Source organism: Pleuronectes platessa, chromosome 19 (assembly GCF_947347685.1).
Source record: "Pleuronectes platessa chromosome 19, fPlePla1.1, whole genome shotgun sequence".
In the NCBI taxonomy this organism is placed as follows: domain Eukaryota; kingdom Metazoa; phylum Chordata; class Actinopteri; order Pleuronectiformes; family Pleuronectidae; genus Pleuronectes; species Pleuronectes platessa.
In genome coordinates, this window is record NC_070644.1 from 6,280,814 (window position 1) to 6,305,336 (window position 24,523).

General features: G+C 39.3%; 1 protein-coding gene across 9 annotated transcripts in view; it reads left to right on the forward strand.

Annotated features, from left to right (window-relative positions):
• The window catches only part of mast4 (microtubule associated serine/threonine kinase family member 4), an 89,768-nt gene that overhangs the window by 45,659 nt on the left and 19,586 nt on the right, over positions 1-24,523 (forward strand). For 5 of the 9 annotated variants that reach the window (XM_053447617.1, XM_053447620.1, XM_053447618.1 and 2 more), the window contains 4 exons: positions 4,095-4,175; positions 17,746-17,834; positions 22,182-22,251; positions 23,378-23,456. In XM_053447617.1, the coding sequence (XP_053303592.1) occupies positions 4,095-4,175; positions 17,746-17,834; positions 22,182-22,251; positions 23,378-23,456 (319 nt within the window). Of the gene's footprint in view, positions 1-1,570; positions 2,205-4,094; positions 4,176-17,745; positions 17,835-18,089; positions 18,393-22,181; positions 22,252-23,377; positions 23,457-24,523 lie in introns of those variants that run through there. The other 4 variants (XM_053447619.1, XM_053447624.1, XM_053447623.1 and 1 more) reach the window with 3 other exon arrangements.

Sequence of the window (24,523 nt, forward strand, 5' to 3'; positions counted from 1 at the left end):
AGTCCAGTTGAATTAGCTTGACTGACTATTTATTCTTTTTCTGTTTTATAATATTGTGTGCTACACATAGCAATTACATGCAACACACAGATTTATTGTTGTAGATAACCATCTAGTTCCAATGCTTTAACTCAGTTCTGTGGTAGAAGGAAATTATACACACACAGATATCTCCAAGTGCATACATTTTGTCCTGTGTACTAGTGTCATCAAAATTAAACGGTTTTAACTGAAGCTGGTGAGGGAGTTTGATCGATAAATTCATATACAAAATGTTATAGTTCTATTTGACTATTACACTGACCAGATGACCCCTTACAGACTTCTTATTGTGACATGTACTGTGGCTGAGCCTGTGTGGGAAAATTCTGTATAGTTAGTGGCATCTTTTTGTAACTTGAGTTTAAACAAGGAGTATTTGGGCCATATTGGAATTTGTTTTTATATTATATTATGCTGAATTGTATTACTTGTGTTTACCATAGCTATGGGACTTAAGTGATGTTGCAGTGTTTACATGTATACTTAAGGATATAACAGGGTCTCTGTATTAATACTATACTGTATGTCCCTCTATTAGTTCTTCTCCCTCTGCAACATATTTAGACACATGTAGGGCAGAGGAAATTATCTAACCTCCTGAAACTGTCGGATTTATGTCTCATAGACATTCAGTCAGAGGTTTAATTTTCCAACAAACACATGCTATGTATACTGTCTGATTTATATACTTCAGCTGAATTTAAATATAACGTCCGTAACTAAACCAACGCAACCCTAACCCTTTTATCAAGTTGAAAACAGTTCAAGATGGAAGAAAATGGCTGAAAGTTAGATGACAGTAAATAGGACAATAGTGTTGACCCTGGGTTTGTACTCCTGACCTGCTGCTCCACATCCTCTTCTGCTCCAGTTCCTGCCTCATTGTTTGTTGACATCTGCAGTGGCTCTTTGCTCCTCAAACATGCTGACACTGGTAAAGAATTCAGCGGTAACCTGGGTGAGTGAGTGAGGCAGTCTCTGTATGTCTTACTGTCCTGCTCTGATTTCTATATTCCCGTCACTCCATGTTTAACAGTAGATGTTAGATATTGTAGCTGACTCATTGCAGGAGACCCATTTTAGTTGTGTACTTTTTAGAGTGCTCTCAAATAATCGGAATAACTCCCCACGTTTCTCATAATGTACTTTGATAGGTAATTTCCTGTCCAAGTTATGAATCATTTAGTCTTATTGGATCTTGATGGTTTGGCAGTAACGGGTCTGAAAAACTAAGTGTTGCTAGAATGCATCATTATTGTGATTTACTGATGATAAGCTCCTTAGTGATGTTTTAAGTCCGTGCAGCAGCAAGGACGATCTGTTGCGTCATCGTGATTTATTACATTTGGTTTCACTATTTGATTTCACAATCACACCCAACACTCCTCTCCCTCTCTGAAGCACCGACACTATATATTCTATTTGCCTGCAAGGACAGATGACGTCATAAAAAAATTCCACCGCAACTTCAGCTTTGAGCTTTGCTTTTGTATTTTTTTTTTTTTTTTTTTTTACCTGAAGTCAGTTGATTTTGTGTGAACTGACTGATGTGGAGCAGCAGATGGTGGTGCATTGTGTTTTTCGCTAACAGATGACATCACTGGTTGTGGTCACATTGCATCGTATAGCGCGTCCCTCTCGCTATCCTCTGTCAAGGTGACTGTGTGTGGAGCAGCAGACAAAATGTAAATGTAATTTACTGCACTCATTTCTGCTATGTAGCGAGCCTCCAGCTGGGGGAGGAGCTGTTGCGTCGGGGGGGCCGGGTGTTAAATGTGAATGCGTATGTGAGGGAGCAGGGGGGGCGTGTATTAGGGGACGGAAGTAGGGGTATTGTCCTGCCTTCGTGCCCTCTGCAGGCAGCTGAGGATCCCATTTGACAGCTTCAAGGTGGAACGTGGAAAGACCAAAACAAGAAGTGTCCCCCCCCTTCTTGCCCCCTCCCTTTCAGTGGGGGGACAGGAAGCCAATCCGTCTCATCGCACTGTGGTGGCTGGGTTTGGCTCTTTGTCAGTGCAAGAGGGGCGGCAGGCATGAGGCAGGCAGGGAGGCAGGCAGGGAGGCAGTGTGCATGCATATCATGACCACAACAGAGCAAACGAGCACAGTTCAGCCATGAAAGCCCAGCGGGAGAGGCTGAGAATTCCAGGGCTGACGCTAGAGTGAGTATTTTCCTCTGTTATCCTACCAGGCAGCTCCTCTGCAGTGTGCAGCTTCATTTGTCTCTGTGTCATATGTGTTGCTTTAAGCTCTGTGCACTGTGTTAGCATTAGCAGCAGCAGCATCTGCAGCAGTAAGTCTAATGTAAAATCCTTCACAGCTAGGCAACAGTGGCTTGTGTGTGTTGGTGTGAGTGTGTGCTCATGCATTTATGTCACCATGCACATGTGGATGATAGACAGATAACGTGTCACGCAGAAGAGTGTCGCAGCCGCACAACGTACTTTATTTGCTGGTGTGACGCACATGCACACACAGACATACACATCCCTAGAAAACGCACTCATGCTAACAGCACACCTGTGATGAGTCTTGTTGTTTGGATGTGATCACTACGGTAAAAGACAGTGACTCACTTAAGGTTGTGTTTTCATGGCAGGTTCCCCTTTCATCAAAGCCACAGTCATTTGTTGGACTTGATCCATTTTTTTATCTAGGTCAACAAGGCATTTGTTATGGTTCCCTCCACATGAGGCTTTAAATCCTGAAACTGAGAGACTGATAAGTGACTGATGATCCTTCTAATTGGCCTCTATCTCATTTTCATGGACAATGCATTGTGTTTGACCAACATATATACATGACCGTTGTTCAAGGAACTGAAGCCACTGATATATTTATTTATTAGTGCTCCTTAATTTTGTCATGGTCCCAAAAAATCCCACAAAAAGACCACAACCACCAATGTGTTTGTTTGGCACTCAATAATACCTGTGTAGTGCACTACCACCCTGTGAAACTCCAAGCCCATTGGTTCTCACTGCATCTTGACAAATGGGTCACAAACATATACTTCTTAAACTGGTCATTGTAGCTTTAAGCAAACATTTCTCAACCAGGAGTAAACACTGCATTCATTGGCGACTATTTTCATCATTAATCCAGATTTAGTGCGCTATTGCTTTGTATTCACTGCAGCAGAAGGGTGTTGTTGGATTGAATTCAAATACAGTGCCCACAATGAAAAAACATGTTCCTAGTGCAAAGGGTCTCTATCATTTTCATTAGTTTTAGGACAACAATGGATCTCTGTGGAATAGAAAAATTAGATATATCAGGTTTTGGATTCACTGAAACACATAAATATTGATACAACAAGATCACTTCATAGTTAGTAAGAAAAATCCTGATTAATTTAGCATATTATACGTGAATATTTAGATTTTAGTTGATTTCCACTGCAGTAGAGGTTACCAACATCTACCTGATCTAATATTCTGCAGTGCCACTGCTGAAAGTTTAGTTTAAATAGAGCTGAATACATGGTATCACATAGGTAACAGTGGAAGTTTAAATAACAGGAGAGACACTATTTAAAGCTTGATTTCAAGCACCCAGTAAAAGTTTTAGAAATTTTAGTAAGTAAATTAGTAAAAATAAGGATAAGATAAGATTCATTCCCCCATAGGAAAAGTGGATTCAGATTCATAGCACCACAGCAGCTAAAATCATACATATTGTGTGAAATGCCATGTTATCATATAGTGAAAAGTAAAGAAAAAAGCACACAAATGGCTTCCTTTCAAATACAATTGTAGCTCACATTGAACCAGCATTGGGGGTCAAACATCCTCAATGTCAAACTAATATTACAGAACCAGACAAATGCCTTGGGAATCTGCTCTATAAACACAATTTCACTTCATCTGACAGGGAATATTTACTCTTCATGATGCTGCTGCCTCCATCCAGACACATGTCTGAGCTGGAGGAGGGGGGTTAGCTTCTGTCGCAAGTGTGTGTATGTGCGCGCGTGTGTGTGTGTGTGTGTGTGTGCGTGTCTGTGTGTCAGATAAAATACAACTATTCACTACAATCCATTTAACTTGCAGCCTCACTCCCCGAAGCTTGAGCCCCACTCCCACTAGCCCTTGCAGCCCGTGCAGCCCTCTGCACGCTTTTCATTTCTGGAGGTAAGCAAGAGCTCTTCAACCATAGCTATTTTGTTGTGACAGGCCTGTTGGTGCATGTTTGAGTCACTCCTGTGCTCATCTGTCGAGGCTGAAATATGTTCTATCGTCTGCCCGCCTAAAATCCTCTACCTTAGAAATGCCACTGAAAAAAGGGGGACACAGCTCTTATATAATGTTCATAGTTTCACCCCTTCCCCCATCTTGCCCCTCACTGTTCAGAGGTTTATGCTCCTCTTTCATGTGCTAAGTAGGATTTGTGGCATTTGAAATACATCAAAGTGAAGAATGGTCTCAATCTGTCTGAGTCCCGGCTCGGATGATTCATTTAGGAGCGAACACTATTTTAAAATTTTTTCTTTAATGGTTCCATTTCCAAGCTTATTTCTTAAATCTAAACTCATTTTTGATTTAGTATTTGCTGCATTTGCTGATAAGAGCTTTGTGTCACTGATATGGAATTTCTCGGGGGTTATCATGCTTCTGTGATGTCTGGGACATCATGTCTTCTTTTCAAACTCCAAATTTCACCCACCAAGAAGCTCTGAGTCTCTCTTTGTTCGACAACTGGCTTCATTTGGGGTTTCGCCTTTAAATAGGCCATTAATGTTGAAGCCATCTAGTTGTGGTTCTAAGTTAATTAACTGGTTTTAATGTATTTACTAGTTTGTCAGATACAGGGTTAAAGTGGGGCTTATAAGATCCATTTGTACATGTGTGTTGTCTGCTTTGTATCTGAATGTTAATTATGTGGAAATATAGAGTGTGATGTCAAAGGAAATGTCAATACTTCTGGATTAGTGGATTTTCACTTCATACAGTGTACCTGTCTCTCTCATCATGTTAATTGTCATTTTGTGCAATTTATTCATCTTCATATTAATCTTAAGAAACTTTCTGCAGAAACGGCTTCTCATTACTATGGAGTATTAAGTCAATGTCGAAGAAGAAAAATTCTGAGATTAAAGAATAAAGTCGTAATTTTACAACATAAAGGACTTTTTTTTTTAAATTAAATAAGCAGTCTGGAGAATCCTCGCTCACTACAGTTTTATTCCTCCAGGATCCAAAATCTTGAACCAACGTAATTGTTTCTTGTGAAACATTGAAACCTCTTTAAATAACACACAGATGTAACCAATGTAATACAGTCGACCACTATCAAACCTTTCCTCCTCCACAAAAGAGCCAATTTCCTTCATGTCTGTGTGGTTCTTTCTCAATACTAAATAATTTGTTAAAAAATCTTTTCAAAGTCCTGAAAATCATGATAGCTTAATGTTTTGCCATTATTTGACCCCTATTCTATAGCAAGATGCTCCATTTTAACACTGGCGACAGACTAATCTTCTGATATCCCCCTTCTAAAATGACACATAGCCAACATTATGACCTTATTCTTGTCAAATCACCGCTTTATTCTCCAAATCTCTTGTTTTTTCAACGTGACTCTAATACTCATATCTCATAACCACAGTCCAACCGTGACTTAATTGCGGGACCCCTAAAGGAAAAGAACACGATCATTAAAAACTAAAGAATTGATATTGGACTCGTACGAGAATTGTGTTTATGTTTTACTGATAAAAAGGGAGGTACCGTCCATGTTTTCTTTCAGGTTTTGTTGGTTTTATTCAGGCTGCTACTGGCGCAGATTTTGTCATGAGATATGTTGGTATGAAATCACGTTTTCTCTTCTCCAGCTCGTTCAAAACACTCATTGTTGAGAATTTTTTCTGTATCAATGATGAAACACCCACCCATGTCATCTCTGACCTCCTCTTGTTCCACTCAGCTTTCATACAGAGTCAAGTGCACCAGGCATTTAACTGAGTCAGCTCCATACGTATGTAGAGAAATCAGTTTTTTTTATTGACTGATATGTTCAACATACAAGGTTTGGTGTTGCAATGCTTTGTATTGTAATCAGAGATTAGAAGCCCAGTTAACATGTGACATTACTCGTCACCATTCTTTAAGCATAGGGCTGTGTACATGTAGCCTACACGAGGATTCAGATATTAGAGACTACCAAGGTTGTATCTCTGAGCTGTCGATTCAAAACTGCAGTCGGGCTGTGCATTGAACTGAATTACAGTGGAAACCATGAGCAGATTATTATTGGAAGCATATTTTTCCCTTTTCTTTATTTCATCGATTACCATTTAAATGACATTTGTATATGTATTACATGAATATAAAGTTATGAGGTGGACAACTTTTGCGACTTTATCAATTTAAACTTCACCCTTGTCTCTGTTACAAGTGTGAATGATTTCCCTCCACTCAGGTAACATACCGCTGCAATGACGGAGAACAATATTTATGTACTGTGTAGTCCCATAACGCTAGCAGAGCAGGAACAAGATGGGAAAATAACTCGCTGAGCCACTGTGTGACTACCAAGGGCATGTACGTTCACACGTACTCGCACACAGTGAACTAATTTGAGAGCAGGTAGGGATGGTCGTTAAACACTGACGCTCTGAAAACCTTGTTGGAAGAAGGAGAGCCTAAGCACATGACAAGTTGCAGTAGTGGGCTACAACAGTTATTTTCCATATGTTGTCATTTTGTAATTTCCTAAATGGACACAATGCAGGTATTGTTTATTTTTATTAGAGCAAATTACTGAAGGAGTATTCTGTTGTATGCTTTTTGATCCATGTAAGCAGTTTAGCACTGCAAACATGCGAACAAGTGTTTAGCGACAATAGATTTCATGAGTAGTTGTAAGTAAAAATGCTCATCTGGATAGCTACTGAAATTGAAGACTAGCTTCCATGAGCTCTACCTAGCATTTCAGTTTATTTTAACTTGGAACATTTTGTACTTTTTGATTCCAGCCAGCAGCACTGTTTTTACATAGAGTTGGTGTGTGTGTGTGTGTGTGTGTGTGTGTGTGTGTGTGTGTGTGTGTGTGTGTGTGTGTGTGTGTGTGTGTGTGTGTGTGTGTGTGTGTGTGTGTGTGTGTGTGTGTGTGTGTGTGTGTGTGTGTGTGTGTGTGTGTGTGTGTGTGTGTGTGATATAAACAACAACACTACAACCTTTCTGAGGTTCTGGTATAACTACACTATTTCCTTGTATAAAAGTAGTCCTTTATACATAAATGCCAGTACTATACAGTATGAAGCCAGGCATCTTCCAGCCGACAAATATATCACAACAAAAGCTGTTTTAAAAACGTTGGAGTGCATTATTTTGAAATGGTTAGGCTAGTGTGGCAAACATTTATATATTAACATTAAAATTGTTGAAGATAATTTTCTCTGTCTTTTATGCTGTGAAAATCGGCAAGACCTCTAAACTGTAGAAGAGCGACTTCCGCGGCTGAATCGCTGCCGGTGTACGAGCTCTAATCTGTTCACATAGGCGGGAAAATGGAAAGCAAGCCGTTCCACGGCTGTTCTGCAGCCAGTGCGGCACAGGCGCTACTGTTTAGCCAGATAATATGTCAATGCTTCGTTTACGGTGTGTTTCACATGTCCTCAAGTGGCCAAAAGTATTTTATTCAATGTTTGAATAATGCTGACATTAGTGCAGTGCAACACCTTGTTTGAAAACAGCTGATTTGTCTGCTCACCTGAGCACAAAGCAAGTAATAGACCAGATGAGCACTTAAAAAAAGGTCAACTGTCTCCTGTAATTCATATCATTCATCAGAATAGACAGTTATTTAAAAATATGCTGACCTGTCACACGATTTATCAGAGGTGTAAAGTAACGAATTACATTTACTCACGTTACTGTAATCGAGTAGTTTTTTTGTGTACTTTGTAATTTTTTGAGTAGTTTTTGAAATGGGTAATTTTACTTTTATTTACTTAAGTAGATTTTGACTGAAGTATTGTACTTCGCTACATTGGAAATTACATCCGTTACTGAGTAAAAAAAATAACATAGTTCAAGGCGCAAGGCAATTCTCACTGCAGTGGTAGATGCTGCATAGAGTGGATGACGTTCCCTCACGTGCACGTTCAACACATGAAAACTGATCGTAAAGTTCACTGTTCACGAAAAATATGCGCGACATGCAGAACACTGCACAGGGAGCCACTGCAGAGGGGCTGCAGAGCTGCGGGTTGCCAAACTCTGGCTCCGGCGAAAGAGCGATTTGTTTAATGCTCCGCCGTAAAAGAGATGCGGACGTCAAAGCATTAGTTCAGCTAGAATATTAGTTCCACCTCGCATTTCTCCCCCCCGGTCGCGCGCACCACCTGTTATGGGCGCACCACAAAGTTTGAGAATCACTTCGCTACACAGGGCCGGCCCTAGAACATTTGGCGCTCTATGCAAGCTTCACTCCCCCCCCCCCCCCCCCCCCTTTTTTTTCAAAAATTTTCCACGGAGACGGAATTGATACTTTCAGACCGTATTTTGCCCTGTAAGACTGCATTTCTTTTCAAATAAACACAACAATGATCTCAAGACAGCGTCTCTCAGGAGAAGGAAAACATTCTGTAACGTTTTAGCTAGACCTCAGATAATATGAACTTGTTCACCGTTCAAATTCATTCTTTAAGATACGAGATAAGATAAGAGATTTGTCATTAAGTTTGTAGACTAGTGCTCTAAAGTGGACCAAAGTTGAACCAAAAGTTTAAATATACAGTGGGACAGCGGCATTTTAACTTTTTATTTTAGCTGTCATGTGGTTCATGTCTTGACATCTCCTCCCAAAAGTTATTAAATGTTGTGTTGACATGTTACATTTGTAATGTTTGACATGTTTAATGTCATTGCACTTATATTTGTAAAGATTCTCCTTTTAATTAATTGAATTTATGACCCCTTGTCCTTTTTTGCACTGTATAGGAGCGGCCCCCATCAAGTTGTTGGAAGTAACTAAGTAACTTTTACTTAAAGTACATTTTAAATGAGCTACTTTTTACTTTTACTTGAGTAGATTTCTAGATGGGTACTTTTTAGGGATGCACCGATTTATCGGCCGAACATCGGTAGCGGCCGATATTCGCCTCGTTTACTGATATCGGCTTATCGGTAATAAACTTGACTTTCACCGATATCACGTGCTGGGCACGTGCCGCGGCTGGGGGACCAGTCCCTCCGTCGCCCTCCTCTCCGCGCCGCCGGAGGCTCAGTGTGCGGCACCGGGAGGTCCTCATCCGGTGGCACCTCACGGCGTCACTGGTGGGGGGGCTTTCTTTCTCTTGTACCGCGGGGCGGTGTCCATCGCCAGCGCGGAAGGCGGGCCGTTGGAGGGGACCGGGTACGCGGTCAGTGGCGGCCACTCTGGACGCGTGTCGGGCCCTTCTCGCGGATCAGCTCAGCTACGGCAACCGCTGGGGGAACCCTCCGGCTGGCGCCTAGCAGCTGACTGAGAACTGGTGCGGACCAGGGGAATCCGACTGTTTAATTAAAACAAGCATCGCAAAGGGCCACGGTGGGTGTTGACGCAATACTGCTACCGTAAATCAATGAGAAGAGCGTTCTCTATAATGATACTTTAACAGGGCTGTTTTAGACAGGGTAAAAAGGTACTGTTTTAAATTAACCTTGTGGTATGTTGACCAAAATATGTTACAGACATTTCATTAAGATCCCAAGGAACCATTTCAACTTGCGGTAAAATGGGCATAATATGTCTGTTAAATAAAGTTTAGTTAAATCAAAGATTGTTTCATAAATCAGATTCAATCTGTGCTCATTAAAAGATAAGAGTGATGAAGGGCTGAATTTTTTTTAAATAGTGCTTTCTAAATAATGATTTAATTATTTTTCTGGCACAAAAGGGTGAATGAATAACAACAAAAAGAAAATGAACAAATATCGGTATCGGTATCGGCTATCGGCCAGATTGTTATTTTAAATATCGGTATCGGCCAAGAATTTCCATATCGGTGCACCCCTAGTACTTTTACTTGTACTTAAGTAAAATTTCATCAAAGTAAAGGTACTTTTACTTGAGTACAATATTTCAGTACTTTTTACACCTCTGCGATTTATGAAGGATAACAAATTTGTTCTCTCTCATTACTAAATCATGTCAGTGGCTTGTCTGATCAAATTTAAAAACAGTTCTGTAGATTGCTAATACAGTAACACTGTTTATTATTTTTTCTTCTCTTAAAGAAATATGAAAATAATTTTTATTCTATACTATTCCCTATGTCATTGTTAAAATAGTAGTCTACCAGGAATTATCTGGTAGTTTTGGTGAGTGAGTGAGTCAGAGGACAGTATCCCACATTTTCAGCTGCTGTTTCCAGTGACCTCCCTGTTCATGCTGCTCTATGCAAGTTTGACTTTGAACATCTGAGCCATCGTTTCTTATGTGGAACAGAGAAACAGAGCAGAGCCATAATTAGAGTGAAGGCTGTCACACTGGCCTGTAGGGAGACGGACTGAGCCACTCTGAGGGAACACATAGACACACACTTACACACACCCGTCACACGTCACACTGAAAAAATGCCTTTATTACAAAAGAGGTACATGTAAGTAGAACCAGGCTTTGTGTGCTGGTCCTTTGTCGATTTCGATCTCTGTCTCTCCTCAGCATTTGGATTTGTTCTTAGCAAGTGATTACTCATCTGCAGCATCATTATTGTCCTCAGCTCTGACTGTGATCGTCCATAGTGACGCTTTCCACCATGTGTCTGTCCTGTTCTGTGTGTCTCTCTAGTCTGACTGTAACACTGACTCGAACTGTCATTTGACTCTAACAGTCAGACTAGACACCTGATTTTGATGACCATCATATGACAACAGAGCTGGTGCTGTCAGTATTGTGAAATCCTTGTCATTTTTCATGTGTATTTCCAGGTAATTCTGAGGAGGTATTTTCAAGCATCTGTAATTGTTTTTTAACTACTGAGGCTTCACACACTAAATATGTTTTTGTGTCTTTTATTTTGGTTCATATTTATCTGCCAGCTGCTCAAATGTGAGAATTTGCTTGTTTTATGTGACAGTAAAATTGAGATCTTTGGGTTGTGGTCTGCAGGTCAGACAAAACCAGATATTTAAAAACAACATTGAGCTCTAGGAAATTGTGAGGCATATTACCCCTGATATTTGACTCCTTGTGTGATAAATAAGGATAATAATTTGAAGATATTGATTAATAAAAATGATTTTCGTCATTTGGTTTAAATTTTCTTTTAGTTCATTGTTTAAGCGCCTTTTGAAAATCTTGCATATTTGAAATCCGTTGAACTTTTGGCAAATAAAAGAGACATTCACTTGGTTCATAGATATGACATTATTGCACCATATTGACAGTTTTTATCTCTAAGACAAGATAAATGAAACTACTTTGTATGCACTACTCCTCAGACTGCAAACACAGTGTTTTTATCGTAGCTCTAGAACTGAATCATTGAACCTCAGCCAATCCTCTGTCTGTTGGGCTGAACTTTGCTCTGTCCTGTGGAGAATAGTCTTTGAATATAAGTAATCAGTGTCTTGGTACTAAGGTTTCTGAGTGAGAGGTTTATATAGGTTAATCTTGTTTAGAATATGTTCTGTTTGTAGTCCTGGCAGCTACTGTAAAGTATACAGAGGTACTTTGCTTTCCATTGGCTACTAGAGCCGACTCCTAAACTCACACACACATTCAGGTTGGAAAATCAAATTCATCACTGAACTGACGAAAGGCCAGTGCATGTGCACGCACGAGTCCAGGGTAGTTTTCTTTTTCTGAAAGTTCATATTTAACATCAATGAAGTTAACATAAAACTAGTGATCTGTACTTGTCTTTCAGTAGTCGTTGGCTGCTTATCTGCTGATAGTCAATAAGAAAACATGAGTCAAGGATCAAAGGTGATGTAGTTAAGGTGAGGCTCCTATTCACATGAATGGACTGTCTGTGCAGGGAGCAGCTGAGGGACGAATTTATGCAGCAGCAGGAGAAATCCATGGAGAAGCACAGCATTTCCATTTCAAATAGGTCCTGCTTAATACACTGACCCACCAGAATTTTGGAGGGGTGCCAGTTTGTGAAAGCAGCGAATGCACAGCAGCATCTGCTGATGATGCAGTACCCCTCTGCCTCACAACCCCCCCTCCACAGGATGTGAAGTGGTAGATGCCTGTTACATGATATGAAGCATGTTGAATGAAGGCAGCAGGATGAGTGTTTGGGATACGGCACACAGTCACAGTGAGCCGAGAAAACCAAAAATCCGCTGGTATTAGGTGTCATATCCCCGCAACAGTGGAGGCTGTCAACACCTGACCTGGATCACACGCTGTGTACCTTTCAGGATCCTCCTTGGATTACTTTTTTATTTGAGGACAGAGGAGGACAGAGTGTCCTCTCTGCCTGAGTGTTTATGCCGCAGCTGGCTGCAGATGTGCCTGTGCAGAGGAAGTTTGGACCTAAGGAGAGCTGCTGTAGGAGTACCTGTCAGGACTGCACTGGAGGCTGCATCCTCCTGAACCCTGAAAGTCATCGCTCCTCCTCACTCGGTTTCCAAAAGCCATATTTGCATCTCCCTCTTTGGCATGACCTGGAAACAATGTCAGATTCTAGTCTGTGGACAGTACTGTCCAACTTTAACATGCCACATTTCTTCAGTGGAGCCCGTCTGCGCCGGTCAAAGAGGTAATGCAACATTTTGAAGTAATACCATATTTCTTCTATAATATGGTTGGAAGCTTCACAGACTTCTTTACAAACTGTGATTTGTTACAGATGTTGACTCTTTTTAAAAGATACTGTGTTTTTTGCAGAATTATGTTTGTTTTCCACCAAACAGATGATTTGATATTAGTTAATTCTAACATTAACACCAACCAGTGAGTGGCAGCAGGGATGATTTTTTTTTACAGTAGGTAAACTGAGCTGTTTTATGAGGGCAGCGTGAATAAGAAGCTGGGTGTTCCCAGCTCTCCTATTGTGTATTATTTGCTTTGTGAGTAAAAGGGTACATTTTATGTTTTTTGTTGAGGCTGTATCATGTTCTTTACACAGGAGGTACTTTCTCTTATGTCACCCCCCAGTGATTAACATCAGAAAATTGTAAACACTGATTGCTCTTTTAGATTGCTGTTACTGATTTTTTTTTTCTTTGCTGAATTTGAAAATGCTTTATAGCTTCATGGGATTTACAGTCAGTGTAGAGACACTGGTTTGTAGTTAAGCCACTTTATCCCAGTATTTTGTTTATAGTGGGACTACAGAATTGGTGAAGCCCATATGACTGATATTTATTTTTAATCCCTGTCCTGACCTATTTTATAGTGTAGAACAGCTTAACATGAAATACTGGCTGCTTTTGGACATTTTGCATTACTGAATGTTTTCATTTGAAAACCACTGTCCGATTTAGTTCTGTAGATATTGATAACTGTAGATTTGTGCTGTTAACGCAGCGATGTTTTTGTTATATATTAATGTAAAGGCTAGATTTAAAATGTGCAAATGACCTTGACATGAAATCAGTTATAATGGCTTTTAACCTTTAAAATACTTTGCATGTAGAGAATGTTTTTGCACTTCATGTCACAACAGTGTTGTCCTCTATCCCTTGCTTGCATTTGAATTATGTAAAGAATACTCTGATGTAGGTAAACTGACGTATGTAGGTAAACTGACGTATGTATCTTCAAAGTAGAAAAGATAAAGGTAAACATATATATATAAAAGGTATATATATATAAAAGGTGTATATATATATATATATATATATATATACTCTGAAATATTGAAATTCATGAACATTGTAGAAATTGCTAGATATAAGAACCAATCTACCACCTTTAAGCATGTTTCTATCAGGTGCTAAGGTAGATACCTCATGCACTATATTGAGAAGATAGTCGACAAATCTGCATCTCTGTGAGACTGTCATCTTTGGATGGAGAAACTGGTAGGAGCCTGAAGTAAACATCTGTCGTCGCTTGTTACAAAAATGATCTGCAGGGCTTCTTACCAAAGCAGCAAGTCTTTGAAATACTATTAATAGAGTCATATGTTTCATATGTCTGACTTTGAATTCCGGTTTGTCCACAACAAACAGCAATTTATTTGGCAGTGCGCTTTGTCAGCTCACCATGACAGCTCTGATAAAAGAGCAACTGAACTGGCAGAAGTAAAAAAGTAAAAAAGATGAATTGTGGCTTTTCGTTGACATGGGTCAGGATGAGATATTTCAGATGTATCCACATTCACGGTTATTCAGGGAATCAAAGGGTTTTATCTATTTTTGTCTCTTCCCTTAACCAAAAATAAGTAATCACAATGAAATCTAAGACACTGACTTTGACAGATTGAGATTACTTTGTAAAAATAAAGAGTATAAGTAATGTAGGTCATTACAAAGTCTGATGGAAAAAGTAAATAAGTGCTGGTAAATATTTTAACTATGATGCATATTTAAAGTATCTATTACTTAAATTATAGGACCTTTTATAAGAGTATTTTTAGTCGGTGCAGAAAGCTCTGTAGCCGGCTTGTGGAGAGTTCATGTGTAATACAACAATGGTTGGATGAGGTTGAGGGTTTAGCATATAAGCAAGACTGTTAAACCTCCTATGGATCTGTTCCAGGAATCACACATCTGCAGTATACAGCATACAACACTGGCCTACTTTCCCCCTATCATCTTCGCCCAGGGCTTCTTTATCCCCCGTTTAAAGCCTCACTATCTCATCACAAAATCACTGTGTTTGTGGCCACAGAGGTGCGTCCACCGGAGCTCAGTGTAGCATCAACTGTGACAAAGTTGCCATCATAACCTGTGGCGGGTTTCTGTAAAGTGATCCATGTGATTGTCTACGTGACTGGCACTCAGCTCTCTAATGGGGGTACAAAACACTGGGATGGCTGGTGAGAGGGTGAGGCAACAGGAGGGTTGATTGGGCCGCAGTGTGTCTTTCTCTTGGCCTAATCCACAGTGAGCGAGTATAAATAGACCTCGTTAAATCTGATCCTCTTTGACTGAGCACCTGTGTACCAGATATTATTCACTCCCTCCCCACCACGATAAATGATTCATGACATGTGTCTACAATGCTGAACCCAGGGGTTAGCCCGAAAAACCACTTGAGTAAACAAGGATTTAAGTCCCAAATCGGGTTTCCCCTCTGATTTATGCAGATGAATTTAGATTTTGGTGTGAGAGTAGGGAGGCTACAGCTGTGGAGGTAGAGTGGGTCGTCCACTAATCTGAAGGTTGGTGGCCGTTAAGACTAGAATACAAATGCAGAACATTACAAAGGGCCATCAACAAGACTGCAGGCATGTATAATTGAGTGTGGATACCTGAAATGTGCAGCATTTGGACCAACATTTGGAAATGATATCCAGAGGTAGGTCAGTCATGTTGGCTGGCCTGATTTATTTGATTTTTTTCTACACTGCATGAGTCTGTCAGGGACAGGGTCACACAAACTCAGTGCAGCCTACGTACATTCTACCAGGCTCGGGTTGGGTTCTGACACATAAAACAGCCCGTCAGGTTCAAGTCAGGCTCAGTTAGTTTTCTCTTGGGCTTCAATGGGTGCAAGAGAAAGTTCTCGGGCTCTAATGTACAAACTGATGTTTTCCTCTATAGTCAAATCTCGTACCGTTTTAGTGAACCATTTTAGAAAAGCTCTCATATTCTCCACACAAGCCCCAAAATGCCAAGTTCTCAATATATTCGGCAGGTATTCTGTATTGTATTGTGAGCAGGTCCCATCACTTCAATTTAAAAACGAATCACCTCTGCTTGGAGATAATTTGTTTGTTGAATATCCAAATACCACACATTTGTTGTGTACCTCTAATCACCTGAATCCTCTCATCTATAGTCATTGGAGTCACATTAGTGTGTGGCTAATTGCTCAGTCATTTAGCAGGAGCCAAACTCCCTGTGTCCACTGATATGTCCGGTTTCATTGTTAAATCAATGCATCACATTTGTGGGAAATCGTCCGCAAAGATAATCAACACCAGCAGGAGCAACCACAGGCCCCCTGTGTATCTGCACTTGTCCCTCCCAAAAACTTGAATATGCATGCAGTGTAAGCATTAATAAACAGCTTGGTCTTCAGGGCTATTGAACTAACTCTAAGATTAGATTTTTTTTCCAGACACAACTAATTTGTGTATTCGTCTGTGAAATTTTCACACAGCAGGACTGTTAGCACTGCAAATTGAGCAGTTATAAGACCTCAGGACAGGGTCGAATGTTTATTTAAATGAAGTCATTTTTCACATACATTTTTGTGAGCGTGAGGATGAAGGATTTGCACGCAGATGATTTTAAGCTAAATTGTTTCCCAAACACAGGGGTGATACTAATTTGAGTGACTGTAAATGCAGCAGCTTTTATGATCTGAAAAAACTAATAATCAAATATATTTCACCTATCAGAGCTCATATGTGTTTTCATGTGTAATTTGTGTTATCACTGTAATGTTTCACTTCAGCCAAAGTCCGTGATTGATAGTGATGAATCCAAAATGTAATAATTATATTATCAGTGTCCGCTCAAATAAAAATGACCACTTCTTTAGTACTTGCTGATGTGACACTGAAGCTTTGAGGTCTCTGCAGACGCACTGTGTTGACAAAGAGATGAAGGCTGCCTGCTTATGCATTTTTGATTTTGATTAGTGCTGCAGCGCACACACGCAGGAGAGCTGAAAATGTGACTGACACTTTCTTTCTCACTCTCTCCTACATGGAGTGTTGTCATGTATCGCTGTCGCTGGAGTAAAGGACTCAATCCTGTCGCCATGCAGTATTTTGTTCTTGTTTTCCCTATAATGGCCTCGCAGCCCCTGGCTTCAATATTCAAACTCTGGATAAAAACTATGGTATACATTCATATTTATGTTGTTCATAATATGCACAGGATAGAAATTACTACAGAGCAGCAGTTTAAATATTCAGTTAGAATTGGTTCAGATCGCTGAGGAGGTTATGTAAGCGGATGTCAGTGAGTCTCTGACCTTGAAGTGAATTCATATTCTTGAGGCTTTTTTCGTTTCCACTGACACTCTCTAATTTCAGAGTATAAACCTATGACAAATTTTGACATTGAACACAGTCTGCATTTTTGTCGAAAATATTTCATTTTTCACTCAAGGTCAAAAACTGGGCTTCAATTATGAGTCACATGTTACTGATCACAGTGGCTCCTCGTGAGTCACAACCCTGTATTAACAGGACCAGCAAACATAAAGGATTCTGAAGGATTCATCTTCTGAGGACCATGAATTGCAATCATCTGACTGTTAAGATATTTTATTATGGACCACAGTTGTGGAGTGACCTACATTTCCATCAATTCGTCACAACAACAATTTGGAATATTTTGTATGGAAATTTTCTAAGTGGAATTCAAACCACATCAATTCAGAAAGAGGGTCAGTGCAGTCAAATCACTGGTATTTAAATTGTATCATTAATAAACCGTAGATATTTTGGTGCTTCTGAAATTGAAATGATCATGGCCTTTCTTTGCTTCCACTGGCTTTGCTGGTTCTATAATCCCTCTGTGTTATAAAAAGATTTCCTGAAACTAAGCCTGCCTGACCAGGGTCCAGTAAATGCATTTGTGCTAAGTATTCCTTTGTCTATTGTCTTGACTAATATCTGCCTCTGTGGTTTTACAGCTGCAGAACGAGCAACAGAAAAAGCCTGATAGGAAGCGGTCAGTCCTCAGGTTTACCACGACCTCACTCACCTCTCTCATCCCTTACAGGTAAGGATATGTACAGTGCAAACAGATGTCTACTAATGTGTTTTATCTACGTTTCTTTTTTCAAGAGATACCCACGTGATACGCTATTAATGGAGAAATAAACATACACAATGTGGCCACTGACTGACCTTAACAGCACAGGAGGCAGACTGGGTTGTCTGGTGCAGAAAGCAAAGGACTAAAAAGTTATCATAAAATATTTATTGTCCTTCCTGTTCGAGGTCAGCTCTGTAGTGTTTGGGTGAGAATTTAACTGTACGTTTGCGAGGCAAAAGGCAGTGATTGTGCTGGGTGAGGAAGTGGTGGCCTGCAGAGAGGAAATGCACAGGAGCAGAGGCAGGGGAGGCCTCATTTACCACTGGGCGTTTTATTTCCTGGCATTGGTCAACGAAAGCAGGGGGGTATGTCCGAGTGTATAGTCTGTATTTCAAGCTAACGAAAGAGCTCAGTCTGTAAATATGGACTCAGAGTCAGATAGGCACAGGGTCATCTCTAACGAATTTGTTCCTGCTTGGGATGACCTAACATTGTGGCTCAGACGTAATGTCGGTACCAGAGGTAAGAAAAACATCCTTGTACATTCCTGTCATGTACAATCATTGAGCAGGTCTCTATATACCGTAGATCTGATCTTTTTCTTCCATGTAGTTTTTTAAGAGATCAAACCTCTGTAATTCCGTAATGTAATTTGAACAACATTATGTTTAACCATATTTCATGTTGTTCCACTCAGACTAAGTCATAGGAGATGACGTTTAGTCTCTGTTAAGGTGCCGTCAAACTCCCATGGGAGGATGTTATCCTGTGTAATTGGCTGTAATCAAGATAACAGTGCAATTAAATGGGTGACGTTCATCACTAACAAGGTTCAGTGGCTCCATCATTGTTCCCCAGAAAGGAAAAGGCCCCGTCTTTATCATAACAGGAGGTGGTGGTATTGTAGCTTGTGGTTGATTAACTGTTTGGTCCCCCCCTTAGTGAGGGATGTAATTATGCCTGATTAATACTGGACCATAGGTTTGTTTTTACACTAAGGATGGTAAACACAAAGGCTAATTGGTGCCCTACAGAAAGTCCCTGCAGTATAATACGTTCAGTGTCCTGAAGCCTCTGTTTTAACTAGGTAAAAACTAACTAATGTAGGTAAAAAAGCATGCTTAGTTATTAGGGGAAATTGTGTAGATACTGTAAGTGGAATTAATTCTCTTCAAACCATAAATATCTTATTATCTTACTTTCAGACATCCACTTATTCACATTAACCTAATATGTCACATCTGAATAAGCTTGTGAGTCTTTTTTTTTTTTTTTTATAGAAGTCAAAATCAACTTCGTAGTATTTCCATAACACTTTGAACATGTCACAAGATATAAGCTGTAGCAGCACAAGGTAAAACATACAGACAGAAGGAGAAACGTGTGTCTGATGATGTCAACACTTTTAAAATCATTGTAAAACAATGATCTCATCTTTTAGGCCTAAAGAAATCAACACATAAACTATTATTAAACACCTTCCAACCATAAAAATAAGATTTTATGGGCCAGCAGTGTCTGGATTGATAAATAAATTAATGAATCCAGCAAACTCACAACAGTCTCAACTCAACACCTCGTCATTCAATGCTTATGCACGTTGCATTTATTAAACAGGCAACAAAGTCTGCTCTTTGATAAAATTAGGGAAATTATAGGAAAATTGTATTCCCTGTGTAAGAGGAAGCGAACGTCCAGCAATTTGAATAAGTTTGAAAAACATTCATTGATGCAGACTGTGAAAGAACACACACAACACTCATCATCACAGTGTTCACACATCACTGTTCTCTCTGTGCCAAATAACATACAAGCACCTGGATTTCCATAAATGTGTTGTTATGTTTGATTGGAGCTAGATTGAACATTAACATTAATCTGATCAAAAGCTTTCACTGTAACCAACAGGAGAACCTAGCAATGGTGTGTATTACATTTCCGAGAAAAAACTGCCTTCTTAAAGCTGTCAAACAGTCAAGATCCCGCATTGTATCCAGTGCAAGAGCCCAAATCCTTCTAGAAGCTGCTATAACATGCAGGATTGGATGCTACGATGCATGTTTCTGTGGCCTGAACATGACGGCAACAAGAGGCGTTCACTAGATCCAAAACACAGCTGCCAGAGTCCTTAACAAGATCTAAGAAATGTTGTTGTGTCACGTCTGAGCTCATGTCTACCAACAGTGTTGCCAGCTCTCACAAGACAAATAAGCAACCACAGCTTCAAAAGCAAGTTAAGTAAGAGGGATAAATTAAAAAAAAATATGGTTGCTGACCCGATTTTCCTAACAAGCAACCATATTTTTTTTTAAAAAGCCCCAAAACCTGTGACATTTTTTTAAACTACTTAAAAAAAGAAACACAATTCACATTTTTGGCATACCTTGCAATTCTGGCTTCCAATGCAAGCCACGGCTTGTGTTCCAACCCTCCAGACTTAAACGTTTTTAAATGGATTGGCAGCCCTGTTATTATATTAACAGTCCTACCTGCATGTTTGGGATTCTGTCTGTGTGCGGTATTTGCGTATGTGAACTTTTAGAGTCTGATGTTAAATCTTAACCTTCTAAATGTGCAGAGGCTCTTTGCGTGATGTGCACTTTAAATAAACCTGAAGTTTAAGTTGAACTGCACATAAAGGTCCTGCCTTGTTTCTCGAACACATTTTTCGAGCAACATCAAGGCAGGTTTGATAAGTTATCTGTGTCTGCCCTCTCCAGGTTTATCACACTTGCAAAGCAAATCACTGCCTCTCAGAAGTAGAAGAAGCAGAAGAATATTCAACTACGCTGTACACTGACATCAGGCGTCACTTGTTTGACATTCAGACACAGTTCTGCAAAACAAATTGGTCCCTGCATACTGTTTTGTAATTACTGGCAGTAAGGTAGGATAAGAGATATGAGGATATAGATTACATCTGACTTGAAGCCAAACAATCTGCATGCGTGCCTGCAAAAATTCCACAACAATGTGCAATGAGTGAAGATGTTGTTTATGAACATGATACTTTGGAATGAGCTGGGGAGGTATTTAGTTTGCCTGGCTGCTGACCTGGTTTCAAACACTCATGAAAGTAGTTCACTGTAGTATTTATTACTGTAATACATCAGACAGCAACCTACTTTACTTACTACTATTCAGTATTCTCCTGTAAAGCATGGTTAATGTTGATGTTGATTAGAGACAGATTACAGTATGGGTGAGATGTAATAACCCTCTAGTACGTCCATCCATTAACTCCACATATGTCCGACGGTCTCTATGTGGAAAACGTATCTCATTTTATCAGCTTCACACTTGGCATGTGTATTGTCCATTTTTAAACTTTGTTTATAAAAAGCTCAGCACACAAACAATAAAAAGTGACAGTATTTTTGAGGAAGACTCACTAATGACTAGGCATAATTCTGAAGTAGCTCCGGAGCATTAACATATGACAAGCAAACAGGTAAGCATACAACAGGCACTGTACTTGTTCAAATTACGTTTGTTATGGGAAGAAAAAAATGTAACTCTTAATAGGAAGTTGATTGTCTTGGTGTTGGTATTTCTTGCTCCACTGTGACATTAAACTGAAAATCTTTGGCCTTTGAGCTTTTTCATTTGCAAACCGAGCATTTTGATGGCGTCACCCAAAGCTTAATTAAAGCAACCACGCAGGCCAAACAATTTTTTTAATTTGAAAATTACAAATAGATAGTTGTGGATCAGACTGCCACTAGATATCAAAGAAGCTAGTTCGGTGAATGTCTCTAAAAGAAAACTTTTTGTTAAACTTCAGCATTTAACAAAATCTTACCTGCACTACTGAACTCTTATATTTATTTTATCTCTATTTCTTTCTCTTTTTATGCTTTTTGGAAAATATCCTTTTCTTTTAAAAGTAATTTTAACATGTTCTTATATTTCTTAAAATCTGCTCCCTTTTTTTTTACATTTTAACATTGGTATTTATATCGAATGTAAAGCACTTTCAGCTGCATTTCTTGTACTATACAAATACAGTTTATTATTATTTATTATTTAAATTATTTGAATAAAGTACTTCCTACAAGAATTTATAATGCCACTTGAGCTGAATAGCTACAGCTCTTCCATCACCTGAACTGCAATAATAAAAATGATATTACGGAGTTTTTATCTTTCATGGAATATCAATCGCAATGCCCAGACATCAGTAACTTAAAAAAAATTGACTGTACAATGAGCGGTTTGCTGTCAATTTGTATGATTTTGCCGCAATTGGATTGGAATCCAGTGTTGAGTTTTTTGCATAAAGTTTGTTTTAATTTAAAATGTCTCCTGCAGGAACAAGCCCACAAGACAGTCCAAGAAATTTCTCCCCGAGTGCCTCTGCTCATTTTTCCTTTGCACGAAGGTAACACACACAACGATTACTCAGTTTACAGCACAGACTGTATATAAAGATGGACGACATGACTGCACCCCAAAAGGAAGCAGGTCATAAAGCCTCGCTCCTCTATGTTAGTGGATGGGACATGAACCAAACTAAAAAGTCAAATTACACAACAAATACATTTTTCTTAAATAACAATGTGTCCAAGTGCAAATTCCTTTAATAAGTTTAAGTTTAGTTAGTTATTTGATAGTTTTAAAATGGGGTAAAACATCATGACTGACAGCTGAGACTGACACTATCAGCAGGAACTCGCCACTGCAGCTCAATCGTCTGACTGCTACTGCACAGACTCTGGCTCCAAATAATGTCTTCGATACAAGATGCCAGTTTTCGTATCCAGGATATTTTGGCTTCCTTTCTGGATAGTTGGAGGAAGAGTCGTCCATCTTTATTAACAGTTGATGATTTACTGCTACACAAATTGGCCAGTAAAGACATTGATAATCTTTCAGCCACTATTTTCTCTAAGTTTAGATATTCAGCATCCTTAGTCTGTTTATGTTTTCAAAAACTATTGATTTATACATAATATTTCTCACCATAATGTTATTGTGTATTTTTATTACAACCCACAGTCATTGCCACAGAGCAGACAGGTAACTTCATATTAGCTTTTGTATTTTCATTTCCCCACATTTGTGAAGTACATGTAAGAGTTCATACTCCATTCTTCATAAGTTGTTACAGCTGAACTCTTAAATTTAGTTTTAAGTCATTTTTGCATCAAGTTTCAGTTTAACCTTCAGTTTCTTTATTTTTTTTCTCTAACTTCTGCTTTTCTCTGAAGTATATTGTTAAGACTTTATTCAGAACAATAGCAGAGACAGAGCATTGTTCATCTTTAACAATCTGATCATTAGGACTGCTGAAATTATGTCAAATGTTTTACCTACAAACATGGAAATGTGACATATTTACAGTTCCTAAAGACAATTTAGTTGAATTGTCTTTGAACTAATTCTCATCACTGACCGTCACTCTAAGCTACTGGACATGTGTGTTTTGATCCATTGTTTGTTCATCAATTCAGTGTTGGATTAGGACGTGTGACCGTTAGCTGTTTTTCTGTGCTGTTGTGTGACAGGACTGATGGTCGCCGCTGGTCTTTGGCCTCCCTCCCATCCTCTGGATATGGAACTAACACGCCCAGCTCCACTGTCTCTGTAAGTATCATACTTCCATCCACTCAAACGCAACTGATCAGAGAATAAAGACGATCAACATCGTCTGTAAGATCCAGTAGATTTGAGGATTTATTCTGACCAATGTTTTGATTACTTAATTTATATTAAACTACAGGTCTTTATTTAGCTGTCATACATATAACTCAATAATACAAATTCTTGTCCTGGTATGATATTCCCAAAGACTTTCAGAGAGGTCTTTTCACCGTCTGTCATTTAGACAAATCCACACCTGTCTAGTATTGATGTGGGGCACCGGTTTATGTAGTAAAGAGATGTGCTTCTGTTCGTACACGCTGTCGTGCAAAGACTGAGCATACTAATAAGGAAATATCCAAGATTTCGCAGTTGTTGTTTTGCCATCTCATTAAGTTATAATTGCCTCACTGCAGCTGAAACGACAGTGAAAGTTTGGAGTTTGAAAGTTTGTCTGCTGGTTTATTGTCATTACACAAAACTCCTAGACAGATTACTACAAAACTTGGTAAGGATGTGGTCAGGAAACAACATGTTGAATTTTGTGAGGATCCAGACCAGATCCAAATTTGTATCTCTTTTTTTATATTGATATTTTCATAATTATTCTGAATTTCTCTAGAAGAGGTCTTTATAAGAGACCCAGGCATATGTTCATTTATATTAACAGATGCAATTTGGTGCATATAATGATCCAGATGTATCAGATGTCAATACATGCACAGAGTATGCAATATGTTGATAAAGTGGCCAATAAGCCTTGTGGAGAATTGTGCTCTCCGGGTTCCCTTATAGTTTCTATGAAGAACTAAAGAGACAGTGAAGATAAAAAGACTTGAATTTGCAACTCAGCTTTTCCCATGTTTGCTCTGTTCACACAAGACTGGCTCACTCTAGTGATTAGTTTTCTCTGAGGATGCATATGGAGAGTATTTGTGTACAAACGCTCTGTAAGAGGGCCAAAAGATTTGCTGTAGAGAAAACATGGCTTACAAGCAGGCACACGAACAAACACAAACACCCACAGCCCCCCTATCTCTGTCTCGTATTGTGTCGACTTCCTCTGTCTC